The 24,074-nt window shown below is 39.5% G+C and overlaps 2 protein-coding genes across 5 annotated transcripts in view; one reads left to right on the top strand and one right to left on the bottom strand.

Annotated features, from left to right (window-relative positions):
- The window catches only part of RICTOR (RPTOR independent companion of MTOR complex 2), a 178,563-nt gene extending 168,269 nt beyond the window's left edge, over positions 1-10,294 (top strand). For all 3 annotated transcript variants that reach the window (XM_034774897.1, XM_034774896.1, XM_034774898.1), the window contains 4 exons: positions 837-995; positions 3,295-3,418; positions 4,386-4,524; positions 5,420-10,294. In XM_034774897.1, the coding sequence (XP_034630788.1) occupies positions 837-995; positions 3,295-3,418; positions 4,386-4,524; positions 5,420-5,494 (497 nt within the window). In that variant the 3' untranslated portion in view covers positions 5,495-10,294. The remainder of the gene's footprint in view (positions 1-836; positions 996-3,294; positions 3,419-4,385; positions 4,525-5,419) is intronic.
- A 10,271-nt stretch (positions 10,295-20,565) lies between these two features.
- The window catches only part of OSMR (oncostatin M receptor), a 73,267-nt gene continuing 69,758 nt past the window's right edge, over positions 20,566-24,074 (bottom strand). For both annotated transcript variants that reach the window (XM_034774309.1, XM_034774308.1), the window contains exons 16-18: positions 22,875-22,950; positions 22,509-22,581; positions 20,566-21,610 (exon numbers count right to left, since the gene is read on the bottom strand). In XM_034774309.1, coding sequence (XP_034630200.1) covers positions 21,002-21,610; positions 22,509-22,581; positions 22,875-22,950 — 758 coding nt within the window. In that variant the 3' untranslated portion in view covers positions 20,566-21,001. The remainder of the gene's footprint in view (positions 21,611-22,508; positions 22,582-22,874; positions 22,951-24,074) is intronic.

The raw sequence follows: 24,074 nt of genomic DNA, 5'->3' as shown, positions 1-24,074 counted from the left end.
TTCTTAATTGGCTCCAGGTGTCCTAATTAGCCTGCCTGCCCTAACTGGTTCTAGCAGGTTCCTGATTACTCTAGTGCAGCCCCTGCTCTGGTCACTCAGGGAACAGAAAACTACTTACCAGTGACCAGTATATTTGCCCTCTACCAGACTCCTGTACCCCACTGGTCTGGGTCTGTCACACCAGTTAACAAGTTTTGACTAGCAGGAGTTGTGGTACAGGATTGAGTTGACAGAGGGGACTAGTTCATATGTATCAGAATTGTTGGAAACACTCCTCGAAGAAAGGAAATTATAGGGTAAGAAATTTCACAGCCTGTTCAACCTGTTTAGATTGTAAAATCTTCAGGGCAAAAGTGATTATTTACCATGTGTAGGAACAGCAGTAGTGCAGTGGGGCTTATATCTCAGTTTGGGTTTCTAGATGCTAATGTAACACTAATATTATTACTACTATTAATAATAATAATTATTAAATAATGCTTTATTGTGTCTGCTAGTTTTCCAACATTTCCATTGAGTTGGAAGTCATCATCCTGATAGTCTTTGAAGCATCTGTCAGTGCTTCAGTTTGGTTTTTCATTTTAGCAAATGCTGATTCTCAAACATATAGACCTTAAGAGAAATGTCATAGATAACTTCAGGAATATTGGTCCAGTTTTGTCCAAGGTTCAACATCTGGCTTTTAAAAAGATCTCAAATTGTATGCTGACAGTTACCATTTCTAATGCATCAACATCTTGTGGACTAAACATTGCAATTTGCTTTCTTCTCCCTTCAGATGCATACTTGTATGTTTTCAATACTTTAATTGAAATAGGCAATATTTTTTTTTTCAGATTTTCCTGACATTCCATATTCTGATTGGTGTGGGCAGACCATACATAATCACTTAGATGTGGTTTCTCATTCCTCAAAGTTTTCTGGAATTTCAGGATGTAGTGATGCAGTATCCCATGGTTCAGCTAGTAGTACCAAGAGTACAGATCTTGTACTAGGTAAGCATGCAGCCTTGCTAGTATTAAAAAAGTATTAATTCATTTTTTAAGTATTTTCTTTCTTATTCTTAAATATTTTAAAAGACAATTTTGTTTGCAGTTACTGTAATAGCGTAGCTGTGGGATGTTTTTAAATGATTTAGGTGCTTTTCTGTCACTGTCAGGAAGGTAGCATGAAAGAGCACCAAAACTGGGTGTCAGGTGAGCTGAGTTCTATTCCTGGCTCTAACATTTACTCACTGTGGCCTTTTGGCAGGTCAATTAAACTTCTCTGTACCTCAGTTCAAATCAAATTAATCATCTTATTTTTCCAGCCTAGTGTTAGCAGACTGAAAATTATCTTTAAAGTTGTTTATATAGGACTCTTAAGAACATTCTATTCCATATTTTGGACCTTTAAAATAGAATAGGGGACCATATTTAAACACAGTTATAAACTGATAAATGTTGAGCTTTTTATAGTTTGGATTTCTTTTAAAATATTAGGGAAGACATTTTATCTTTGAATATAATTCCTCGTTGGCTTGTAATCATTTGAATTAGTGTAATTACTTTACATATAAAGTACAACCTTGCTAACCTAAACAGCTTATAATTAACATACAAAGGCAGATCTCCAACCCAATTCTGAGCAAAAATGTAGTGGGAAGTGTCATGCTGTGTGGAATGGTTCACAACCATGAATGCCATCCTCAGGACAGAGCGTCAAGCACCAGGGCAGAGATCCCAGATTGGTTGTGTGTTCTATAATTGGAATTCACCAACCCAGTAACAAATGCGAACTCCTAGAGTCACTTAGGGTACATCTACACTACAGCGGGGAGTCGATTTAAGATACGCAAATTCAGCTACGTGAATAGCGTAGCTGAATTCGACGTATTGCAGCCGACTTACTCCGTTGTGAGGACGGCGGCAAAATCGACTTCTGCCGCTTTTTGTCGGCGGCACTTACTACCACCTCCGCTGGTGGAGTTAGAGCGCCGATTCGGGGATCGATTGTCGCGTCCCGACGGGACGCGATAAATCGATCCCCGAGAGGTCGATTTCTACCCGCCGATTCAGGCGGGTAGTATAGACCAGACCTCAGTCCACTTGGGTATTCCTGTCTTTCTTGCCACCCCAGCAAGCTGGACTTAGTGATAGTTGGTTGCTGTGCACCAAAGGTCACAAAAGATTCCGATTGCTTCCAGTCCCAAGAGACATGTCACTTACCCCAGGTCAATTTGTACCTTAAATCTCTCACCAAAGACAACACTTGTAGCCAATCCAGTAATAAACTAACTAAAGATTTATTAAGGAAAAAGAAATGAGAGCGCTATTATAAGGTTAAAGCAGGGAAGCATATATACACAAATGAGTTAGCCTATGGTTCCTGTAGGCAACAAAAGTTGTTGTAATGTCAGCTCTGAATGTCTTTTAGGGCTATCCTAGGTTGACCCTGCGGATCTCTGCTTCTGTTTCATGGCTCTGGTTCTGTGAGAGTCAAAATAGCAAAAGAGATGAAAAATTTTGTCAGCTATTTTTATTTCCTTCTTCCAGAATTCATTCCATCGGCTTGAGCCCTTTTTCAGTTAGCCCCTTCATGGTGTGAGGGGGCAATTAACAAAGTCTTTTTATACTGATGTTCCACAATGGCCCATTTAGTTTGGATGGCCCTTCTTGATGGGCAGTGTCAGAGCAAACATATATTTGTGGTTACAAAGCAAAAACTTAAATATTACCTTTATAGCATGTGATAAAGGTGGTATAAGGTGGTACTGCATGCAGTAATCTCACTTACAATACCTTTATCGCATGCTATAAAGGTAATATTTAAATTTTTCATAAAGACTAAACCCTTTGTTTTAAGTCCAGCACCCATGTTATCCATACTGACACACAGGTGAAACAGACTGGTTACCAGCATTGAATTGATCAGTGCTCTGCCGAGGCCTAAAGCCATGGCAGGAGCTGGCACCTGGTCTGCCAGTGCCACAGCAGGGACAGAAATGTAGTTGGGTGTTACATCTTTAAGACCTCGTTGTAAAATATATTGCACAATATATACTAGTATACTTAAGTTGTAATCTAACAAGTTAAAACTAAATTACTGTTGTGGTGAAATAAATTAACAAAGTATATTTGGTGATGGGTTTTGTTGGTTTTGTATTTTTTAGCGCGTGTGTGTGTTGGTAATTCACAAAATGCAGCGATTTTTGTGAATTAGCACGGTTCAGCTGTATAATACATGACACTTCCATTTAACACAATGAAAGAGTGTCCTGATTGAAATTCATACTGTGGAATTTATTTTCCTAAGGAGTAAAGTCAATTCCAGATGATACACCAGTGTGCCGAATACTGCTGCGAAAAGAAGTCTTACGCTTAGTAATCAATTTGAGTAGTTCAGTAGGAACAAAAGGCCATGAAACTGGACTCCTAACGTAAGTAAAAATGTGTCCTTCGAACTATAGTTTTACCAGCATTCAGTGTAGATATCTTGTAAAATCATAACTGTATTTTTTTCATATTTTTCTCCTGGCTTTAAAAAGCATCAAAACTGATTTTGTCATAAGTCGGTAGAGATGGGTTGGCATAATGTCTCCACTAAGTGAATCCAAAATTAGGGATCAGTTTTTGCATAACTGCAATGCTAAGCACTACACATTGTTTATGTATGGTTGTACTATTTTGTAGGAACTCTGTCATGCCTATGTATACTGGTGGGGGTTAAGGACAGATTGAGGAATGACAGACTTAAAGGACTTGCCTTTTAAGATTTATTATTAAACCTTAAATTAATATCTACTTGTTTTCTCTGTCTCATTTTCTTTCATAATAGTCCTTGGTATTTTGGTATTTTGTGCATCTGATATGCAGTGGTTTTGTATATTTTAAAAAAAAGTTTGACTGCTTAAAGTCCTTATTGTATGAATTTTCTTAATGCTTCACTACATGCAATGAGTGCTTGTTGCTTTTAATTATATACTATACTATTTGGTTATAAACTACTATGCTGTGCTGTTCACTTTAAAATAAAATCTAGCCTAAGGACTTGAATAGTGCTTTCCAATTTGAGATTTTTGTACGTATACTTGTATAGAACTTCATTTAATCTAAATTTCCTCTGGTTGGATACAAAATGTTAGCTAATGTAACATGTTGAGAAGTGCTTGTGCCCAAACAGTATAATAATAATCCCTGTAGATCATTTGGATTAGGTGCTTCTCTTCTTACATGAGTTGATTGTTTTGGCTGAACAAATTAAAAATTCTCAACTTCTGTCGCTGAAGAGAGTTTTGTCAACCATTATGACCAACATTTAGCTGAACGGTTTAAAAATATATATATATATTATGATGGTTACATGTGAGAGTATATTAAAATTGCGTTCTTTTCCTAAATAATTAGCATTAAAGAGAAATTCCCCCAAGCATTTGATGACATCTGCCTTTACTCTGAGGTGTCCTACTTGCTAGCACACTGCACATTTCGACTGCCATCTCGAAGGTTCATTCAGGAGCTATTTCAAGATGTACAGTTTTTACAAGTAAGTAGAAGTGAAGATTTATTTGTCATGATCCTTGGGTAAACTGCCCCTTCTGAGACCCTTTTGTCATCCCCTGTGTATACTCTTTTCAAGTGACAGGTCCACGCCTCTACTTCTCTTTGCGTAGAACCCTGTGATCCACCTACTATGTGACTGGGTCTACGGGTTACATCCCCTGGTTTCCAGTCATGATTCCTAATAAGCCCCGGTGGTCTTGGCAAGGGTTTGCTTTCGGGAGCCTCTGTTTAGTGTGCAGTAACTCAGGAAAAGTTTCTTCAAAACAAAGTATGATTTACTTGCCAGAAGGTGCACAGCACTCTGAGGGTACATCTACACTACAGCGGGGAGTCGATTTAAGATACGCAAATTCAGCTACGTGAATAGCGTAGCTGAATTCGACGTATTACAGCCGACTTACCCCGTTGTGAGGACGGCGGCAAAATCGACTTCTGCCGCTTTTTGTCGGCGGCGCTTACTACCACCTCCGCTGGTGGAGTTAGAGCGCCGATTCGGGGATCGATTGTCGCGTCCCGATGGGACGCGATAAATCGATCCCCGAGAGGTCGATTTCTACCCGCCGATTCAGGCGGGTAGTATAGACCAGGCCTGAGACAGGGATTTAAACAGAGACCTATTCTTCTAGTGTCTTACCTATATTTGGCATTCCCTCCATGGTAAGTAACCCATCATTAACACACACAGGCATGCACAATATTCATAAAAAATAATAGATATTTCTCAGTTCTTCACAGTATTAACTTCAAAAGATGCACCAGTTGGATTCAGGTTTCATCGTGCTCTAAATGAAGTGAGCACTCATGCCAATTTTGTGGTTCTGTGATGTGTTCATGGTAGAACACCTGTAAGTTAATACTGCATCCTCTTTGCCCTTTAGATGCATGAAGAAGCAGAGGCTGTTCTAGCAACACCACCAAAACAACCAGTAATTGACACATCAGCTGAATCCTGACCTCAGTTTTGTACAGTGTATGGTATATGGACTTGCTGAAAGCCTCAGACAACTTCTGATTGACTGGACAGCAAAGATAGGAGCACCATCTCCTAGACAGTTCCAGAAATTACTGGTACATGAAGAGTGAATGAAGACTTTTCTCAACAAAAATCACTGCCCCAGCCCTCTGAGCCCTTGGGGAATTGTAACTCATTACCATAGTTTTAATAATAATAATTACCAATATATGCAAGAAACAAGCACTGAACACCTGCACAGGTTTTCATTTCATTTTTAATATGACAGTTAAACAATATACGACAGAGTGCAGAGACCTCTTTTAAATGGTTGACTTCAAATTCTGTTCCAGATAAGCAGAATGATGCCTTGCTTATTAACCCCTGGACGCCAGGAGTCAGGGTACACGAGAGTATAACCCATTGCTGACAGTGGGGCATACTGTAACCATGGACGCCAAGGGACTAACGTTGGGCCTTCTACGTTAGTTTTCTTAATGTTTGTAACACTACTTGAGGGGTTCATAACCTCAGATAGAAAGAAAAACCTCCATGAATCTGGGGTTTTCTTATAAGTTATTTTAATGTTACTATAGTTGCAAGAGTGGTTATTTTATTAGCACTCTCTCCAGTTTTGTGGCAATTACATACAACATGTTATCTAAATTGGTTAAGGATTTTCACTACAGTTTCTGATTTAAAAAACAACAAATCCTTTTTTTTTTTTTTTTTTTAAATCAACTGAAATTTGATGGTTTTCCCTGTACATTATGCATGTGGTGTTTGGGATTTCTATATTCATGCTCATGTATTGTGAACATTGGTCTTATTCTTAAATGAAAATCTTTAACAAGCATGATTTGTATCAGATAGGGTGAATACTGTATCAGCTAGACTAGAAAACATTTGATCATTGTTGCTTTTTTGGTAAAATACATCGTAGGTAATTTCCACATTCCATGGGAAACATTTTTCTAAAACAAATGTTTGCTTTAATTTTCATATGTCTGATCACCGGATAATGCTAATAATTGTAGTGAAAAGCCTTAAGTACCAAATTTTGAAAGAGCAGTACTTTAATTTTATATTGGTGTTCTTTAGATCTTTTGCACAATTTACTTGATACAATGACCGATAAATGGGTACAATAACTGCCTTCATCATGTTATTCTTGAGGTTGATAAATTGAGTGCAACCTAAACAAAAAAAAACAAAAACAAAAAAAAAACCTTTTATGTATCTAAAGAGATTTGGAAGCCTTTACAAGAATTAAATACAAATATATGCAAATTTGTATATACAGTAGCATGGCCACCTTCATTAGAAAGCCTGGTTTTGATATGTGAATCATTCAGCTGGACTGTATTAGATAGAACTCCTTTTTAACCCATTCACTTTTACCTTTTTTATAATTAAAGTGTCAAATTAGATAGGTTAAATTTATCCCAATATTTCATAATCCTCATGTTACCTTATTAACTAATGTGCTATTGGAGATTTCCATAGATAGCCCTGTGAGCTAATAAGAGCAAAACACAGTTCCTAATGAAATGTAGAATTAATTTGATCATATTGGACATTCATTTTGGGGACAAAGCAACATCATCTTGTTGTCCATCATTGCTTTGCAGAATTCATTTCAGTGAGTGCACTGCATGCCGACACCTGACAGCAAAGCAGTTGCCGGGCTACAACCTGCTTCTCTCACAGTAAAATTTAGTTCCCTGAGTTTTTCATCTTTTCATGAGATCCCATTGAAGGAAAGAGCAGAAGGAAACCACTTTAACTCTTACCATCAATGATACCAATAACAGTATATCGTGTCTATGAAATATATTCGATAATGGAAAACATTACCCAACAGTAGTTATTTGGACTTCTCTGGTCATAAGGAATAAACATTTCTGCAAAACCAAAATAACCACAATATAAGAAATAGTGATATAAACTCCAAAGCAAATAATGTAGTATTCCCACCAAAAATGGGATTAGCATATGTTATACATTAGTTTCCAACACTACCTCAGTTAGAATAGAGTATGAACTCTTTGTTTTAATAACTCTAGATGGTGTTAAATCAAATAAATCTGTTTATTTTTCTGCAGTTAAGGCAGTGTAAGCCATTTATCCACCTTTATTTAAAAAAACAAAACTTTGTCACCATTTTTATCGACATTATAGAAAGAACATTAGAAAGGTATCTCAATAAACAAAAAGTAAGCAAATGAAGATTTCAATATACTTTTAAAAATTGATGCCACTCTGTTAATTCCGCTGTTCACCGCCAGGTCTGGATCCTCCGCCCTTGAATGCTTATGTATTCTGAAGTACTCAGTTATGTGGGGAATCATTACACCAAGAAGTTAATGTATGGAAACATTGCTGAAAACTTAAGGGTTGATCTCAATGGTAGTAGAAGATTAATTTTTCAAGTATCTAGATCAATGTTAGTAAATTTCAACAAAATATGCATAATAGATGTAATGTCAGTACTGTAAGCTTCATAGATACGGCATTTCTAGAACTAAATTACATTTAGTTCACACTAATTTTTAATGTTAATTGACAAATGAAGGGGTACTGTATGATTTGGAGTAATTTGTGACATTTGCATTAGTTATAAACTGTGAATTTTAGAGTGAATTTTCAAAATATCCTTTTGCAAAGTTCCTAATTTAAGAACATTTATTCTGCTCCTTTAATATCATTTAGATATATTTACATAAAGAGAAAAATAATTGTAAAATGCAGCTTATTTTAAACTTAATTGAAAATCCTTATGCTTAACTCCCCCCCCACCCCAATTTTAGAAGGAGACATGAGAAGCTGACAGACTCTGCTCACTCTGTATCTTTCCAAACCTAAAGATTTGTAATGCTGCTAAACCCTATAGCATTCAGTTACAGTATTTGCATTCTAAGTATACTCCCAAGAGTTGTACTTGCTGTGACATAGAGCTCATGAATGAATATATATTACAGTATGGCCACAATTTTCAGAGGAGGGTCCCTGAAGTTAACCACCTAAAGCCAAATGTAGGCATCTAGATTAGAGGTCCAATTTTCAAAGGTGTTAAACACTCCTAGCTCTCTGATTTCAAGGAGAGTTGCAGTAGATCATCACTTACCTATGCCTAGGTGTGCACATTCAGTAATTTTGGCCATTGGACATAAAGTATGTGAGAAACAGAATAGTGCTCATCAAAGAATTGCCCTGTTTAATCTGATCTTAAATATTTAGCTACAGATGTCTTCTGTTTTTTTTATGACACACTAAAATGACAAAGTATTCAATAGTTTAACCATAAAAGCTTGCTTGTCTGGAGATTTTTGGGGGTGGGAGTGACCTGGGGGTTGGGTTGAAACACTCAGAAGTAAGTTGCATTTATATACATCTTAAAGTATGTACCAGGCAGCAGTGAGAAATCATTCATATATTTTATCATTATTCTTAAAAAACATATGCAGTGAGCTTGAATGTGAATCTAATTTGTGGTGAGAGGGAGTTGAACAAAAAACAGTAACAGCTATGATAGTAGTATAAGGAAGAGAAATAATTATTCTAGAAATAGTTGTAAAACATCTAGAGAATGAATAATGAGTAATGAGCAGTAAAAAATTTCAGATGCTTCCACTTCAGTCTGCTCTGTAATCCGCAGTTGCTTTTCTAGATCTGGGCTAATTTATGTAACATTGTAAAGTGAATGTACGTTCATGAGGAGGAATCCTTCTTCATGGAAGAAGTTTAGATTAAGTTTGGAAATGTCTCCTCTAGCCCTCTCCCCATGCCCTTGCTGCTCTTACACAGAAGGTTCTAACAAGTTGTGCTTCGCTGTGGAGGCAGCTGAAAAGGTTCTGTAATCTTTTTCAGTTACATTCACTTATACCACTCTGTGCTTATTTAAAGGTATACTAGTACTGAAAGTAAAATCCTAAATTTATGAAAGACCTTTGGGAACATGTTAGAAACCGTGTTAGAGTTTTCCCCTTGGTAGGAAGTGGAAAAGGTTAGCCTTTTGTTTCTTCAATTTGTTTAATTATTAGCTCCATGTTCTGATTTCCTAGGTATTTTTGTTCACAACAGATTTTTATGTTCATTAAAGAATGCGGATTTTCTTTGGACTATTTTTGTAAAATAGGCAGATAGCAATGCCACAGCATGCAGAAATTGCACATTTTGCTTGACTTGCTTTGTAAAATACACTATTTAATTTGAGAAATGTAATTTATGCCAAAAAAGTGTAACTTGCCATTTTGCCACTGAATAGGTTGTTTTAGCACAAAATGCAATGTCTTAGGGGGAAAAGGCAGACATTTTGTAGATGTAGTTGAAAAAATGTTCCAATATTGGCTGTCAATATCCCTAAAACTGCATTATAAGAGATGATGTAAATTAGTCTTTCTGAAGAGGGAAGGGATTGTTAAAATCTCAAGACTTATTTTCCCTGCCCCATGTGGTTTCTTTACTTTTTTTATTATTATTTAGTAATACGCTGCTACATATTTGGAGGTTCTAGTGTTTGTAGGTCACTGAACAGACATTGAAATCTGATTTATATTGTATACCTGTAACATAGAAAGAAAAAGTATTTATATATTTTCCGTAAGAATATTTCATTGAGCTGTGTATAATTTAAACAGAGGCTTGTCTCAACACGGCTTTGCCCACATTGATCTTTTTTTGTGTTTTTTTTTTTTTGGTTTTTGTATAGTGCGTACAGTTCATGTCCATGGGCATTAAAAGCCTCCTTAAGTATAATCTTATCAAAGGGATGCATTGTTAATAAAATGCTTAAACTACTTACAGTTGTCCTGGTGTCTTAACTACCTGTAAGCACTAGAAATGAGTTGGAATTTTCTTATTATATAATGTATTTGAGTTACTAAATATAATTAGAGCCAACTTAAATTTTTCAAATGAAAATTTGTCAAAAATGCCCATTTGAGGAAAAATTCCCATTTTCCAAAAAATATTTTAATTTATTTTTATAAATTGATGAATCAACTTTAATTTTTATCACTTAAATTACAAATTTTCATACATGATTTTTGAATTTTGAAAAACAATTAAAAAGTTTTCACCACATAATCTTTTACTTGCAGTAATCACTGCAAGTAAAAAAGTGTTTTTTGAAAAGTAATTCAAATTATTAAGAAATCACTTTTGAAAATTTCCTATTTTGGAAATGAACAATAACATGTCAATGATGTATTTCAAAAAGCAAAAAACTCCATTTTGAAAACTAAATGAAAATTTCATGTTTTTTAGTTTTTGACCAGTTCTTAATATAACCCATAAAGAAATTTTTCCATAATAGTATAGATATCAAGTGACAAAGGACTCTGCAGGATATACTATACTGGTACATAGTTTTTATTACAGTTCTCCCACTCTATTCTTTGACTAATATGTCATTAGAAAATAACACAAAAAGGATTATCCTTGCTTGGATATCTGCTTACTAATGCTTGACTGTTTTCATATCATATATTATTTTGAAGAACAGTTAATTTATGTGATGTGGCTGCCACTGGTCTGGACTAGTGGCTGGGTTCTCTTCATTTCTGAGGTAAGTCATAACCAGTCTTGATGTAGGATTTTCAATCCTCCTCCTCCTCCTCCTCCTCTTGGCAAACAGTCAAGCTTTCCCATTTGTTCTGCAGCCCAGCGTCTCTCTCAGTTCTTGACATCTAGGCTACTTTCCTCTCTCTGCTGCTGATGGAAATGGATCAGAGTTTTGGAGTCCCATCATCTGGCCATGCTCCCACTTGTTTTCAATTCCTCTGTGGCAGCGTGCAGACAGCTCCCACCTTCACATCTGCGTGGGAGATGGGAGGGACTTCTTTGTCAAAATTTGGGGCAGTAGTGATCTCCCTCTCAGCCCCTCCTCCTCCCAGGCCAGTTTTTTAGCTGGGTGTTGGAACTCCTGAGAGCCGCAGTTACAGTGCCTCCCTGTTTGCTTCTCTTGCAACTTCCAGGTATGTCAGAGTAGCCTAAAAAGCACCAAATGAAATCCATACAGTGCTCCATCTGTCAGCCTGCCCTCCTCAGGCTTGGAAGACAGTGAGTTGTTCACAGGCTTCACCCAGCCTTCTATACCTAACTCTATTAGGTCCAAGGGCTATGAGTTGGACAGGCATGAGGGATCCGCTATCCACTAGAGCTGCCATGACTCCACCATGGGTAAAATGAACCAGGAGTCACTGGGCAGAGCAGGGAAAGGCTCCAAGGACAAGGAGGACCCCAGCCAGCTGACTCAAGGGGTAAGTCCCAAGGGGCCCCTGGAAAAGAGAGAGGGCAGACTTTGCAGGGTCACAAATCCCTCCCTCCTCCTTTCCCTGACCCCCAAAATGGGTCCTGAGCATATTGGGGAAAGAAGCAGGGCTCATAAGCACTTCCCAATTTGGCCAGGAGGGCTCTAGAAGCTTTTTCTCTTCCACATCCCTGGGGTGTATGGGACACAGCAGGGGAGGAAAGTGTAAAAAGATCTAGCTGGTACGAGTCCTCTTCCTTTTCTCTGTGGAAAGGGAATGGTGAATTGTCAGGCTCTGACTCTGATCAGGATTGGGGAAAGCCCCCCACCCTGAGAAATTCAAGGCCATTTACCAACAAGGTTGTATCTACTATTCAGATTCAACCTAAAAAAAAATCCCAAGAGTAAGTCTCTGAGCCAATTTTTCTCTCGAAATACTCCCCTGAGGCCGTGATTCCCCTACCCTCCTCCTTCAAGGAAGTAATCTGGGATGAATGGGGTAAGCCAAACAAGGGCAAGCATGTTAACGGAAAGGATCTTGGGTTCTATAGGATCTAGGAATGAAAGTCCCAGTTACTGAAATACCAAAGGTTGACCCTGCGGTAGCATCCCCCCCTCTCAAGATATGGTTCTATCCGAAGGATCCCATGGATAGAAAAATGGAGGCCACTCTCAATAAAGACGTTGAGGCCTCCCTCAGAGTCCCTGACAGCTACTTGCATTCTTAAGAGATCTTTTTCCTAGCTGGAAGATCTGAGCCCTCATGGCTAAAGGTCACCCTGACTTTGGATCTATTTTAAAGAAAGTTTCCCTCATTGGACACGATGAATCTCAACCCAAAGCCATGACCACCAGCTCAGTGACCAGGCATCACATATGGCTTGGTCCCTGTGGAAGATGGATAGCCACACAAAGCTGGTGCTGTGCTCTGCCAAATTCACAGGAGCCCTGCTTTTTGGAGAGAAGCTAGACAAGGCAGTGGTGGAGAATGCTGCAAAATCTAAAGAGGCCCAGCTGACACCACACCATGCCTTTGAGAGAGTAGAGACCAGTTTTCAGATGAAAGTGTTCCTTTTGGCTTTCATTCTCACAGAAATACCAGCAAAGAGACAGCAGATTCTCCAGAAAAAGCTGTGGAATCTTGGCTTGGGAAGAAAGACTGCAAAGGTTTCCACCAGGAGCTGAAGCCTAGGGGCAGGATTTCCCATTTCTGGGGGAAATAGATCAGTGAGCCAGGGATACTCCCTTGAGTTACAGGCTCCACCCTATTCTGTTTTTCATTCAGCCCCCCATCTCAAATGACCCTGTAAAACAAGATCTAATCCAGAACAAAATTTCTCACCTGGATATGGCAGTAATAGAGACCATTCCCTCAGAAGAAAGAATCTCAGGGTTCTACTCCATCTTTACCATTCAGAAGTGTTAGGGGGAATCCAATCCATTCTAGATCTCAAGAGACTCAGAAAGTAGACGAAGAAAATTAAGTTCTGAATGGAGACCCTAACCTCTATGGTGTCATCCCTGTCCAGGGTGATTTTCTGACTTCAGTAAAAACAACAAGGAGTCCTTGTGGCACCTTAGAGACTTATCAAATTTATTTGGGCATAAGCTTTCGTGGGATATAACCCACTTGATCAGATGCCCCTACTCTACTTGCGCTACTTTGATGACATCTTCATCATTTGGCCCCTTGGGAAGGAGGCCTTTGAGGAATTCCACCTGGATTTCAACAATTTCCACCCAACCATCAACCTCAGCTTGGATCAGTCCACACAAGAGATCCACTTCCCGGACACTACAGTACAAATAAGCGATGGTCACATAAACATCACCCTATACCGGAAACCTACTGACCGCTATACTTACCTACATGCCTTCAGCTTTCATCCAGACCACATCACACGTCCATTGTCTACAGCCAAGCCCTCAGATACAACCGCATTTGCTCCAATCCCTCAGACAGAGATCCTCTAGGAGTTTCTATCAGGCATTCTTAAAACTACAATATCCACCTGGAGAAGTGAAGAAACCGATTGACAGAACCAGAAGGGTACCCAGAAGTCACCTACTACAGGACAGGCCCAACAAAGAAGGTAACAGAAGGCCACTAGCCATCACCTAGAGACCCCAACTAAAACCTCTCCAGCTCATCATCAGAATAGGTTGTAGATCCTTGAAGGACGATCCCTCACTCTCACAGACCTTGGGAGACAGGCCAGTTCTCACTTAGAGACCGTCTCCCAACCTGAAGCAAATACTCACCAGCAACTACACACCACACAACAGAAACACTAACCCAGGAACCAACCCCTGCAACAAACCCCGTTGCCAACTCTGTCCACATATCTATTGAAGGGACACCATCATATTACCCAACCACCTCAGCCACACCATCAGGGGCTCGTTCATCTGCACATCTACCAATGTGATATGCTATCATGTGCCAGCAATGCCCCTCTGCCATGTACATCTCTACAGAAGAAAAAATGGACACAAATTGGACATCAAGAATTGTAACATTCAAAAACCAGTAGTAGAGCACTTCAATCTCCCTGGACACTCAATAACAGGCTTAAAAGTGGCCGTTCTTCAACGAAAACAGACTTCAACTAGAAACTGCAGAACTGGAATTAATTTGCAAACTTGACAGCATCAAATTAGGCCTGAATAAAGACTGGGAGTGGCTGGGTCACTACAAAAAATAATTTTCCCTCTGTTGATATTCACCCCTTCTTGTCAACTGGGAATGGGCCACATCCACTTTGATTGAATTGGCCTCATTGCACTGACCCTCCCACTTGGTAAGGCAACAATCTTTTCATGTGCTGTATACTTATACTTTCTTACATGCATTTTCCACTCCATGTATCTGATGAAGTGGGTTATAGCCCACAAAAGCTTATGCCCAAATACATTTGTTAGTCTCCAAAGTGCCACAAGGACTCCTCATTGTTTTTACTGATACAGACAAACATGGCTACCCCCTGAAACCTTTCTGACTTCAGTGGACCTGGCAGATGCACATAGCCACATCCCTGGCAGATTGTGCCATCACAGATTCCTAGGGTTTGCTTCCTGCTGTAGGCAATCTCAATATCAGATGCCTCCCATTCAGCCTGTCTTGAGCCCCACGTGTTTTTACAAAGATGGTGGTGGTGGTGGTAATCATAGCCAGACTCAGGTTGCATGGTATCCATCTGTACTTGTTCCTGAGTGACATCTTAATCAGAAACAGCACACAGCATTACATCCCTACCTTGAATCTCCTGCAGGTGCATGGCGTTATCATCTACCTCAAGAAAAGCGCGTTGATTCTGGCCACCCAAATAACTCACTTGGGCGTGGACATAGATAGCAAGGATATATCCCTCTCCTAGAGAGGTTCCAGGAGGTTCAAGATGACCTCACATTGTTTTGGAACTGTAAGAAGGCCCACTATTGCATGAGAATTCAATTGCTAGGCCTTTTAGTATTATGCGTAGGGATCACTCCATGGGACGGGCATGGGCATAATCACACATCCGGTGCCTTCAAGGCTTCATCTTAAAGGTATGGGACCACTTCCCAGAATGCATGAAAGATCAAGTAAGGATTCCAGCACAGGTGATCAACTCCTTAAATCAGTGGTCAGCCCAGAGCAATGCCCGCCAGGGAATGCACATATGCCTTCCAGATCCCCTGATCCTGACAACCGATGCCAGTCTGGAGGGCAGGGGAACACACCTGGCATCCTAAACAGCTCATGGCATCTACAACATGGAGGAAAGAATCAACAGCATATATCTCATAGAACTATGCAGTCAAGCTGGAGCTTACCAAGGTTCATTCCAGCCTAGAGAGGAACCACATCCTGATTCAGTCAGATAACATGATCAGTCGCATATGTGAACAACCGTGGGGGAACAAGAAGCTCAGGGCTACATGCCAGAGCAATGGAAATCATGTAATGGGTGGAGCACTCTCTCCTCTCCCTCAGGGCAGTTCACGTAAAGGGAGACCTGAACCAGAAGGTGAATTGGCTCAGCAGGTCCAAGGTGAACAATACTGAATTGTGCCTGTATCAGGAAGTCTTCGAGTTAATTGTCCAATCTGTCAGCCTGCCCTCAACTGACCTATTCACAAACTACATGAATGTGTCGAGACCAAAGTAATTCACCAGAAGAGTGGACCCCAGATCTATGGGGACAGATGCACTATCACACAGATGGCCACAGGGCCTCCTCTAAGCATTTCCATCCTTCCCGTTATTAGGGAAGGTGGTCCAGAAAATAAAATGAGAACAAGTGACAGTAATATTGGTAACCCTACATTGGCCAAGGAGACCTTGGTTTTTGGACTAGAACTGAAATTAGGACTGTCACTACAGCTTCCAAAGAGACAGGACTTCCTCTCACAAGGTCCTCTGCTTCATCCAGACCAAACTGGCTGCATCTAACAATCTTCCTATTTGAAAGGGAAGCGCTAGTACTGTTGGATCTGTCGTCCAAAGACATCAGAACACTTATTTCATCTAGAAGAATATCGACCTTGAGAGCATACTCTCTGTCTGGATCAAGTTTTGCAGAACATGAAGCAAGCCCCAGAAATCCAGGAATTCTGGCTATCTTCAATTTCTCCAAGAAGGCTTTGACAAAGGTCTCTAATCTAGCACCATTGCATGTCCAGTGTCTGCCCTTAATAGCATGATGTTCGCAGGATCCATCATAGGACCCAACCACTAGTTCTAGTTCTAGGACCCAACCACTGGTTCTAGCTACTCTGGCATAGAACCACCAGGTAGCTAGATTCCTTAGGGCAGTCCGGTTACACAAGCTGGAGATTAGACCTCATTTTCCCAAATGGGACTTCTCACTTGAACTGAGAGCCCAGACAAACCATCCCTTTGAATCACTGATGTCAGTGTCAACATTTATTTATCCATCAAAATTTGTCTTCTGATAGCCATCATGAACGGGAAAAGAGCAGGGGCAGGAAAAGGTGGGGAAGGAGTGGGGGTGGGGCTTGGGGCTGAGCAGCGGTCGAGCACACCCTGGCAAATCACAAAGTTGGCACCTCTGCCGGAGGTGAATTTTTCTTTTCACACTCCCCAAGAGGTGGTTCTACCTTCATTCTGTCCAATGCCACAGCATCCTACTGAGGAAAGGTGGCTCACCTTAGATGTCAGAAGGGCTTTGAAAATTTACCTCAAACATAGTCCACAAGGAGATGAGATACCCTGAGTATCCTTCCTTCCAAAATGCCAAGGACTTATAGCTTGTCGTTCCATCAGAAAATTTTCAGCCAGCTGTACTAAGGGTTAAAGAGATGCTGCACCTGAGGCCCCATGACACCCGGAAAGTAAACTTGCAGAATGACCCAGACTCGAGAGCTTGAGCTAGAGGGCGGGACATAGTGTCTTTTGGATTCCCTTCATCCAGGAGCTATAGCTTGGAGGTCTTTGTTGCCTCCCTGCTCACTCTCTCTCAAGCTTCCTTCATCTCCTGTTCTGATTAATCTTGTCAAACATGCACGCCTGCTCTACTGTTTGATGGGACAAATAGATTCTCATCCTTCATTCTTTCTCCCTCTTGGATAAGAGCTTCTCAGAGGGCAAATGAGAATTGGATCCAGAATGGCCCACTTTCCCCTTCCTTTTCTAGCTTCCCAAATATCAAAAACCTCCATATTAAGAGAAATAGGGTTACCTGGTCTCTCATCTAGAAAAGGTCTCCCGCCCCTAATAAAGGAAAAGAAAAATTCTTGAGCTAAAACAACACTATTTTCTTCAAAGGCAGAGGGTTAATTCTGCTTATCCAGGCTGTACACGCTCTAACTGCCCACCTGAAGATGGGTTAATAACACTTCATAATGAACAGTATTAAAGACTGCTGATCAATCTGACAGTCCATGTGGCCAACTAATCTTTGTGCAGGATGAAATCTACTAAAATCACCAGTGCAACTAGGTGCTTCATCCATGTCGATAAGTGAATTGGGCAGGCACTATGCTTCTACAGCTCCCAGCACAACAGGGCCTCTGAGCACTACTATAATACAAATAACCAGTTCTTTTAATGTGCTTAATCTAAGAAAATTGCTCTCCTGGTTCCTATGTAGCCCTAGCACTGCTTTTACCCGTATGGAGGGGGATGCTTCCTCCTTATGTCTGTTAGTCACTCGTGCAGAAATATAGATTAGCTGATACTTGCATCAAAACCCATGTTGTAAGACAGGAAAAACTATCTTTCTATCATTTTGTCCGAAGCAAAACTGTAGATCAATTGAGTCTTAGCAGAAGATAAACTCCAACAAATGGCCAAACTGCATCAAGAGCATATTTACAGAAGTTGCAAGCTACTGTATAGTGTTCACTAACAATAAAAATGTCCATTTTCAATTCCTGCTGGATAGGTCTCCTGAACTTTATGGATTAAATGTTGAAATTTATAATACCAAGCAAAGGAGAAACTGAGACTGCTATCTTAGATGATGAATAGGTAAAAACGAGCTTTGGTAGACACCAGATTGGAAATCTGATTTTAAAAGTTGTAAATAATTTGTTATTTACGAACTGATAATGGAAATAAACCAAATAAATCCTAGCTACTCTCTTAGGTAAGATGTATCGTATTGTGTGTATGTGTGTGCACAGGGAAGAAGGGAGAGCAAGGAATTAGAATTTTCTTCGTGAAAAAGTGGCTACTATGAGACTGATAGTGATTTTTTTTTTGAATATAGGTATATTGTTACTACAAAAACCAAGCAAGTTATTTACCATATTTTATACCTGTCGTCAGGCTCACAAATATAAATACTGCCACAATATGGGCCAAATGTTCAATGGTGTACATGTAACGTAGGTACCTAACTACCTCAATAAATACGAAGCTGCTGATCTATGCATGCTGGGGTATTTGTGCACTTCAACTATATTTTCATGCTTCTGAAGATTTGGCCCTACACTTACAAGTTCTGTACCAAAAGTATCAGTGACTGCTTGTATCCATCCAGATTCTATGAATTTCAACAGCATGATTCTCCCGGCACACTGATGGATAAGAATACCTTGTGCTTCTATGGTTACAATGTTGTAGCAGCCCATTTGTCTGTACTTTTATTACATCGTAGTCCGGGGTAGTCAATAGGTGGACCGTGGGCCAAATCTGGACAGCCAGACGCTTTTGAATGGATCCCAAAATCTTTCTATTTACTTATTATTATCATTGTTATTTTTTTATTATTTTCTTTGGAGTCTGAACCTTGACTACACCTTGACCAAGAAATTTGGAACTTGACAAAAAATAATTGACTACCACTGCTGTAGTCTCTTGCCAGTGCGTCTGAGTGATCAGTTAAGAGGAAAACTATCACACTCATTTTAATATGCAAGATCTGTAAAAGGTAACTTTGTCCATTTTGTGAAAATATACTTGATTCTAAAGCTGTGCTCAAAAATGGCATTTTAAAACTGAGTTGGGTGCTTGTAAAAGGTTCCAGATTGAACTCCTTTGTCCATATGAGCTTCCATCCAGTGTCCAACTATAGCCAGAGATGAAACTGAGATCTTGTTTATTCAGTCTTCGGCATCTCTGATGGGATTGCCATTTTGGGTTACAACTTTGACAGACTAGGACCTAGTCACTCGCTTGTATGGCCCCTGAAATACTTTGCCTATCCTACTAAGATACTCTGAAGATAATTTGGGGAATAGTCTGTACATTTGGCATCTAATTAGTTTATATGAACTATTCACTTTTGCTCATAAGAATTTTTCTTTAGAGGAAACTCCTTTTTATATATCCTTAGAAATGATCTGGTTAATTGCAAATACATCCTTTTAAAAAACTGTAATATTTTAAATGGTAGATCAAATTCTTTCTTAGCTACTAGATATTTCATGGAAATTAGATACAGCAAGGATCACAGATCACTCGGTTCAGCTCCCTGCAAATGTAGGATTCTTCTCTACAGTACATTTTCTAATATCTTGTCCAGTTGAGTTTTAATGTAACACATAATGGGATTTTCATTACTTTTCTTGGGAAACTATTCCACATTCAAATTCACCTTAATGACAGATTTTTTTTTCTGATAATCAACCTGAGTATTCGTTTTCTTGATTTGACTCCATTTGTGAAGGATGTGGAAGTTGTAACATTTTATGAACAGTATATGTCCACCTGGTAGTTTGTTATATGAGTAAAGGGGGGTAATTCCAAAAGGAGCTACATGCACAGAAAGGAAGACAATAACCTGCAAACACCTGACAATGAAGAAAAGCAACTGCTGTGAAGATCTCTACCCAACCCCTCTGGTGTGCCACATAAACTGGTTTATCTAGGCTCAAGAAACACAGGGCAGACAAAGGACTTTGGATGGACTCCCTAACTGCGGCTGGGATGCAGACTGAACTCAGCAGTCAGAAGTGAGGGTGCCTGGACCCTAAGCTTAGGTAAGATTGAGATGCAGGTAATTCTTGTGTTAAAACACCCTTGCTCTTGTTATGCTTTGTTTCTACTGTTGAGAGGAAACAATCCTTTGTTTCTGAAAAGGCCATTCTGGGTCCCGATATTCACTTCTGATCAGAGTTGCTGAAGGGTTTGCAGGGCCGAACCCAGCTGGGCAATCATGATTGGTACACAGAAGGAGGGCTGTTGCCTGAGACTCAGTCTAAGCGAGAGAATCATGGGATTCCCCCCTAGAGGCAGATGGTGAAGGCATGAGGCCTAGCACCTGAAGGGGTGCACTCAGAGAGCCCAGAGAAGGGTCAAAGGTGCAGCTAGTGCTGTGTACCACAATAAATTCCTTTAAGCACTTAGTCCCCAGCATGAAGGCTTCAGCTGACCTTTCATGGAATTTTTTTTATTATTATGTGGAAAATTAAATACAAAACACAGTTAATTAACATTCTGACCCCAACCAACCAAAGCCAGGGAGTTCAAAGCTAGGAGTAATGTTCCATGCTGAGGTTCACAATACATGCCTTCTATATTAGCGTCAGCAATGCAATAAGTCCGTGCGGGATAATACATGTGAAGGGTGTCCCTTGACTGTGATCAGAGAATGACTATGTTCTCTGTGGTAGTTTAATGACCTTGCACAAGTCATGGTGCATCTTATCTCGCGTATTCATAGATTTTAGGGCTGGAAGAGACAGTTGTGATCTGAATGTGTACATACTACAGGCCATACCATCTCACCCTGTAATTCCTGCTTAATGCCCCTAATTTCTGATTGAACTATAGCATACAGATTGTTTAAATAGGCAGGTCAGTTTTTAATGCCGGCCTAGAAGCAATAACACTGCTGAGTTGCTAGAAGTAGAGCTGTCCTGACTGTGAACGTCTTCATCAGATGTAGATGTGACCAGCTCTGAACCCAAGACTGTTTGTATTTTATCATTTGAATGTTCCATCGGCTCAGTGGAATGGGGCAAATCACTTAACTTAACCTCAGAAGGAGGTACTTCCATTTGTGAAATATATCTTAAACTACCTTCTCTCTCAGTGATTTCTATTAAGGATGGGACAGGGTCTTTACTCAGAATTTCAATGTAATGCTGTGGCTGGTACAACAATATAGACAACTGTGGCTCACTCTTTTCTGACATCCAGAGGTTCTGATAGAGGCTGGAACCAAGTGCAGTCTGGGAAGAATAGGCTAAGTTTTCAAATGAAGTGCAAGCTTCTGGAGCTGACTGTGTGCACATCAAATCTCCCTCTTCATTTTGAACAAAATACACCCAGGAAGGATTGATAACTTTGCTTTCACTTTCTAAGATAGTCCCATGGCTCCACAGCTGTAGTGTATTGGCTTCTGATGTATTCTCCAATACTATAGTATCAGGAATGCAGTCATTTAGCTTCATTACTGCTTCAGAATTAAGCTGCAGAGCAATGAGAAGACAATTACATTAGAACAATGAAAAATACACTGACTAGGTAGAAAGGGAATGATTATTTTAAGCATTTTTAGAAATGTAGAGTAAATTCTGTAGAGTTAGAATTTTTATAAGATGTATAGGATTGGAAGGGGAAGGGGCATACACATGGTTCTAGTTCACTAGAAGTTTGATCTTCAGCTGGATCTAATTAGAAGACAATTTTGGAGAGCTCTTTATCTAATCTCAACAAAGGAAATTTGCTGAGCAATGAGAGACCACGACCCTTTAATTTAAGAACTTGCATATCTCTTCAGTTTTCATCATGTAACATTGGAAACCATAATTAAGACTGCAACTGACTGTGTTAAGCCTGTTTGGGGGGCTTGCCCTTCTAAAAATCCACAAGGAACATAAACATTGGCAGGTTAAGTTCTCCCAGAAGTCTGAGTTCTTGTTGTAGCAAACATCAGGAGAGGAAGCAGCAATCAGGCATAGTTTACAGGACTCACCTAGTCAAGATCTAGTGCATGTCTCAAAGAGGAATAGTCAAATTAAGCTCTATTTTTGAAAGCTATGATATCTAAGGGTATTAGAAGGACTTTGCTCTGACAGGTCTGAGAGTGTGGAAAGAGCTTTTATAACTTTTAAAGTAACTGTCTAGATCTTATCCTTGCAAAGACAGACTTCAAAGCGTAAACTAATTACTACAGAGTCATGTCGATGGAAAATGGAGACTTTTTTTCAACCAAAAGTAACGTTAATCAGACAAGCCATTTGTAAAATGAGCATCATTATTAAAAATAATAATTATCAGTACAGAAAAAAAATTATAATACTTTTTGCTGGATCTTAGTTTGAGACTGGAAAAATTAAAGTTATTGGATTTGTCTAATCTAATCACCTTTAATCCATTAAATGAGAGGACTTTGCTCTTGTTAGGATTGGGAATTTCAGGACAACAGCAATCCTTCACCCTAGAAAACCACAGAGAAACAAGTAAGAAACTTTATTTTGTTCATTTGTCAACATTCATTCTCCCTTAACTTGTACAGCAGGGCTAAGATTCTTACAAAAATAAGTGGAGATGCCATGTATTGTATACCACAGCAAGCCAAGTATTCATGGCATCCACTTACTAAGATGCTCAAAGAGAGAAATGAAGGAGGTATTATGAAGGGGGTTTAAATGGACAAACTACAAATCCGTTTTGGATTAAAACAGACCATTTCTCTATTTATAGAAGGAAAATATATTGCAATGAACTTACCACTTGATATTCCAGAAGCACACGCCACTTAGTACAAAATAAATGATCACTAGCAGAACGAGAAGGTAAATCTTTGCTATGAAAGAAAAATAGTATTTCAAAAACCAGTTTTCTAACTTTCCCTTGTTTGAATCAATACACATAGAGCTTCTAGGATAAAAGATCATCCTTAAATCAAGCATTGTCTTTCTAAAAGATCTGCTCTAGCTCAACTAGCAGTCACTAGAGTTGATAGAGGAATCACTTGCTGAAATTCTGTGCCCGGCGTTCTGCAGAAGGTCAGACTAGATTATCCTAATGGTCCCTTCTGGCCTTCAAATCTATAAGTGAACATGTATTTTTTGGCATTTACTTTTTATTGCCAAAAGTTCAGCTTTACCAGTCCTTTTAAAAAAAAAAATTACTTTTTACTTACAGGCACCATGATTTTACCTGAGTTGATTTGCTAACTATAAATGAAAATATCAAAGATTTCAAGGAGTAGGTATGCAAATACCCTCCCTTTGGCTATGTCTTCACAGCAAAAAACGGTGTGTGTTTTTTATGCTGAGATTGCTATCCTGCAGTAAAACCCCAATAGAGACAAAGCATGTGTAGTTCTGACCTTGATGTAACTGTTCAAGGTCAAGCCTATGTCCCTCTGGGATTTACCTCAAGCAGCAACATTGAAGCAAAAACTGCCTATGCCTTGTCTCCACTAGGGTGCTACACTGAAACGGTTACACCAATGTAAAAAATACTTTTTTTTTTTTTTTGCGGTGAAGACGCTTACTTAGCAAAGCACTTAAACATCTCCAATCCATCTATCCCTGTAAAAAGAAAGAAGTGACGTAAATAGGATGTAAGGGCACACTTAAGTGCTTTGCTTATTGGGGGCCAAAGGCCCCAATACTACAGTGTTCCAAGTGCCAAATCAAGGGAGTTGAGGGAGCTCAGCACCAAACCGAATTGAACCTCCAGAGTTTGTTTCCACAATAGTTACCAACGGAGTCATGCAGTGGTGTAACAAACCAGTAAATTGAGTTTTGATATTAAATTAACCAAAGGGGGCAGAAGGGATGGCTTCTCTTGGGACATTTTTTAGTGTTAGTTTATGGGTTTTTATTTTACTTCTCACTGGTTTGGGTTAGGAGCCCTTGCTTTCACATACAATTCACTAGCTGTCTGGGAGGGTCTAGGCACTGAGGTGTAGTGGTAGTG

This window comes from Trachemys scripta, chromosome 6 (genome assembly GCF_013100865.1).
Source record: "Trachemys scripta elegans isolate TJP31775 chromosome 6, CAS_Tse_1.0, whole genome shotgun sequence".
NCBI lineage: Eukaryota > Metazoa > Chordata > Testudines > Emydidae > Trachemys > Trachemys scripta.
Note: the sequence above shows the minus strand (reverse complement) of the source record. Positions and strands in the feature narration are given on the sequence as shown.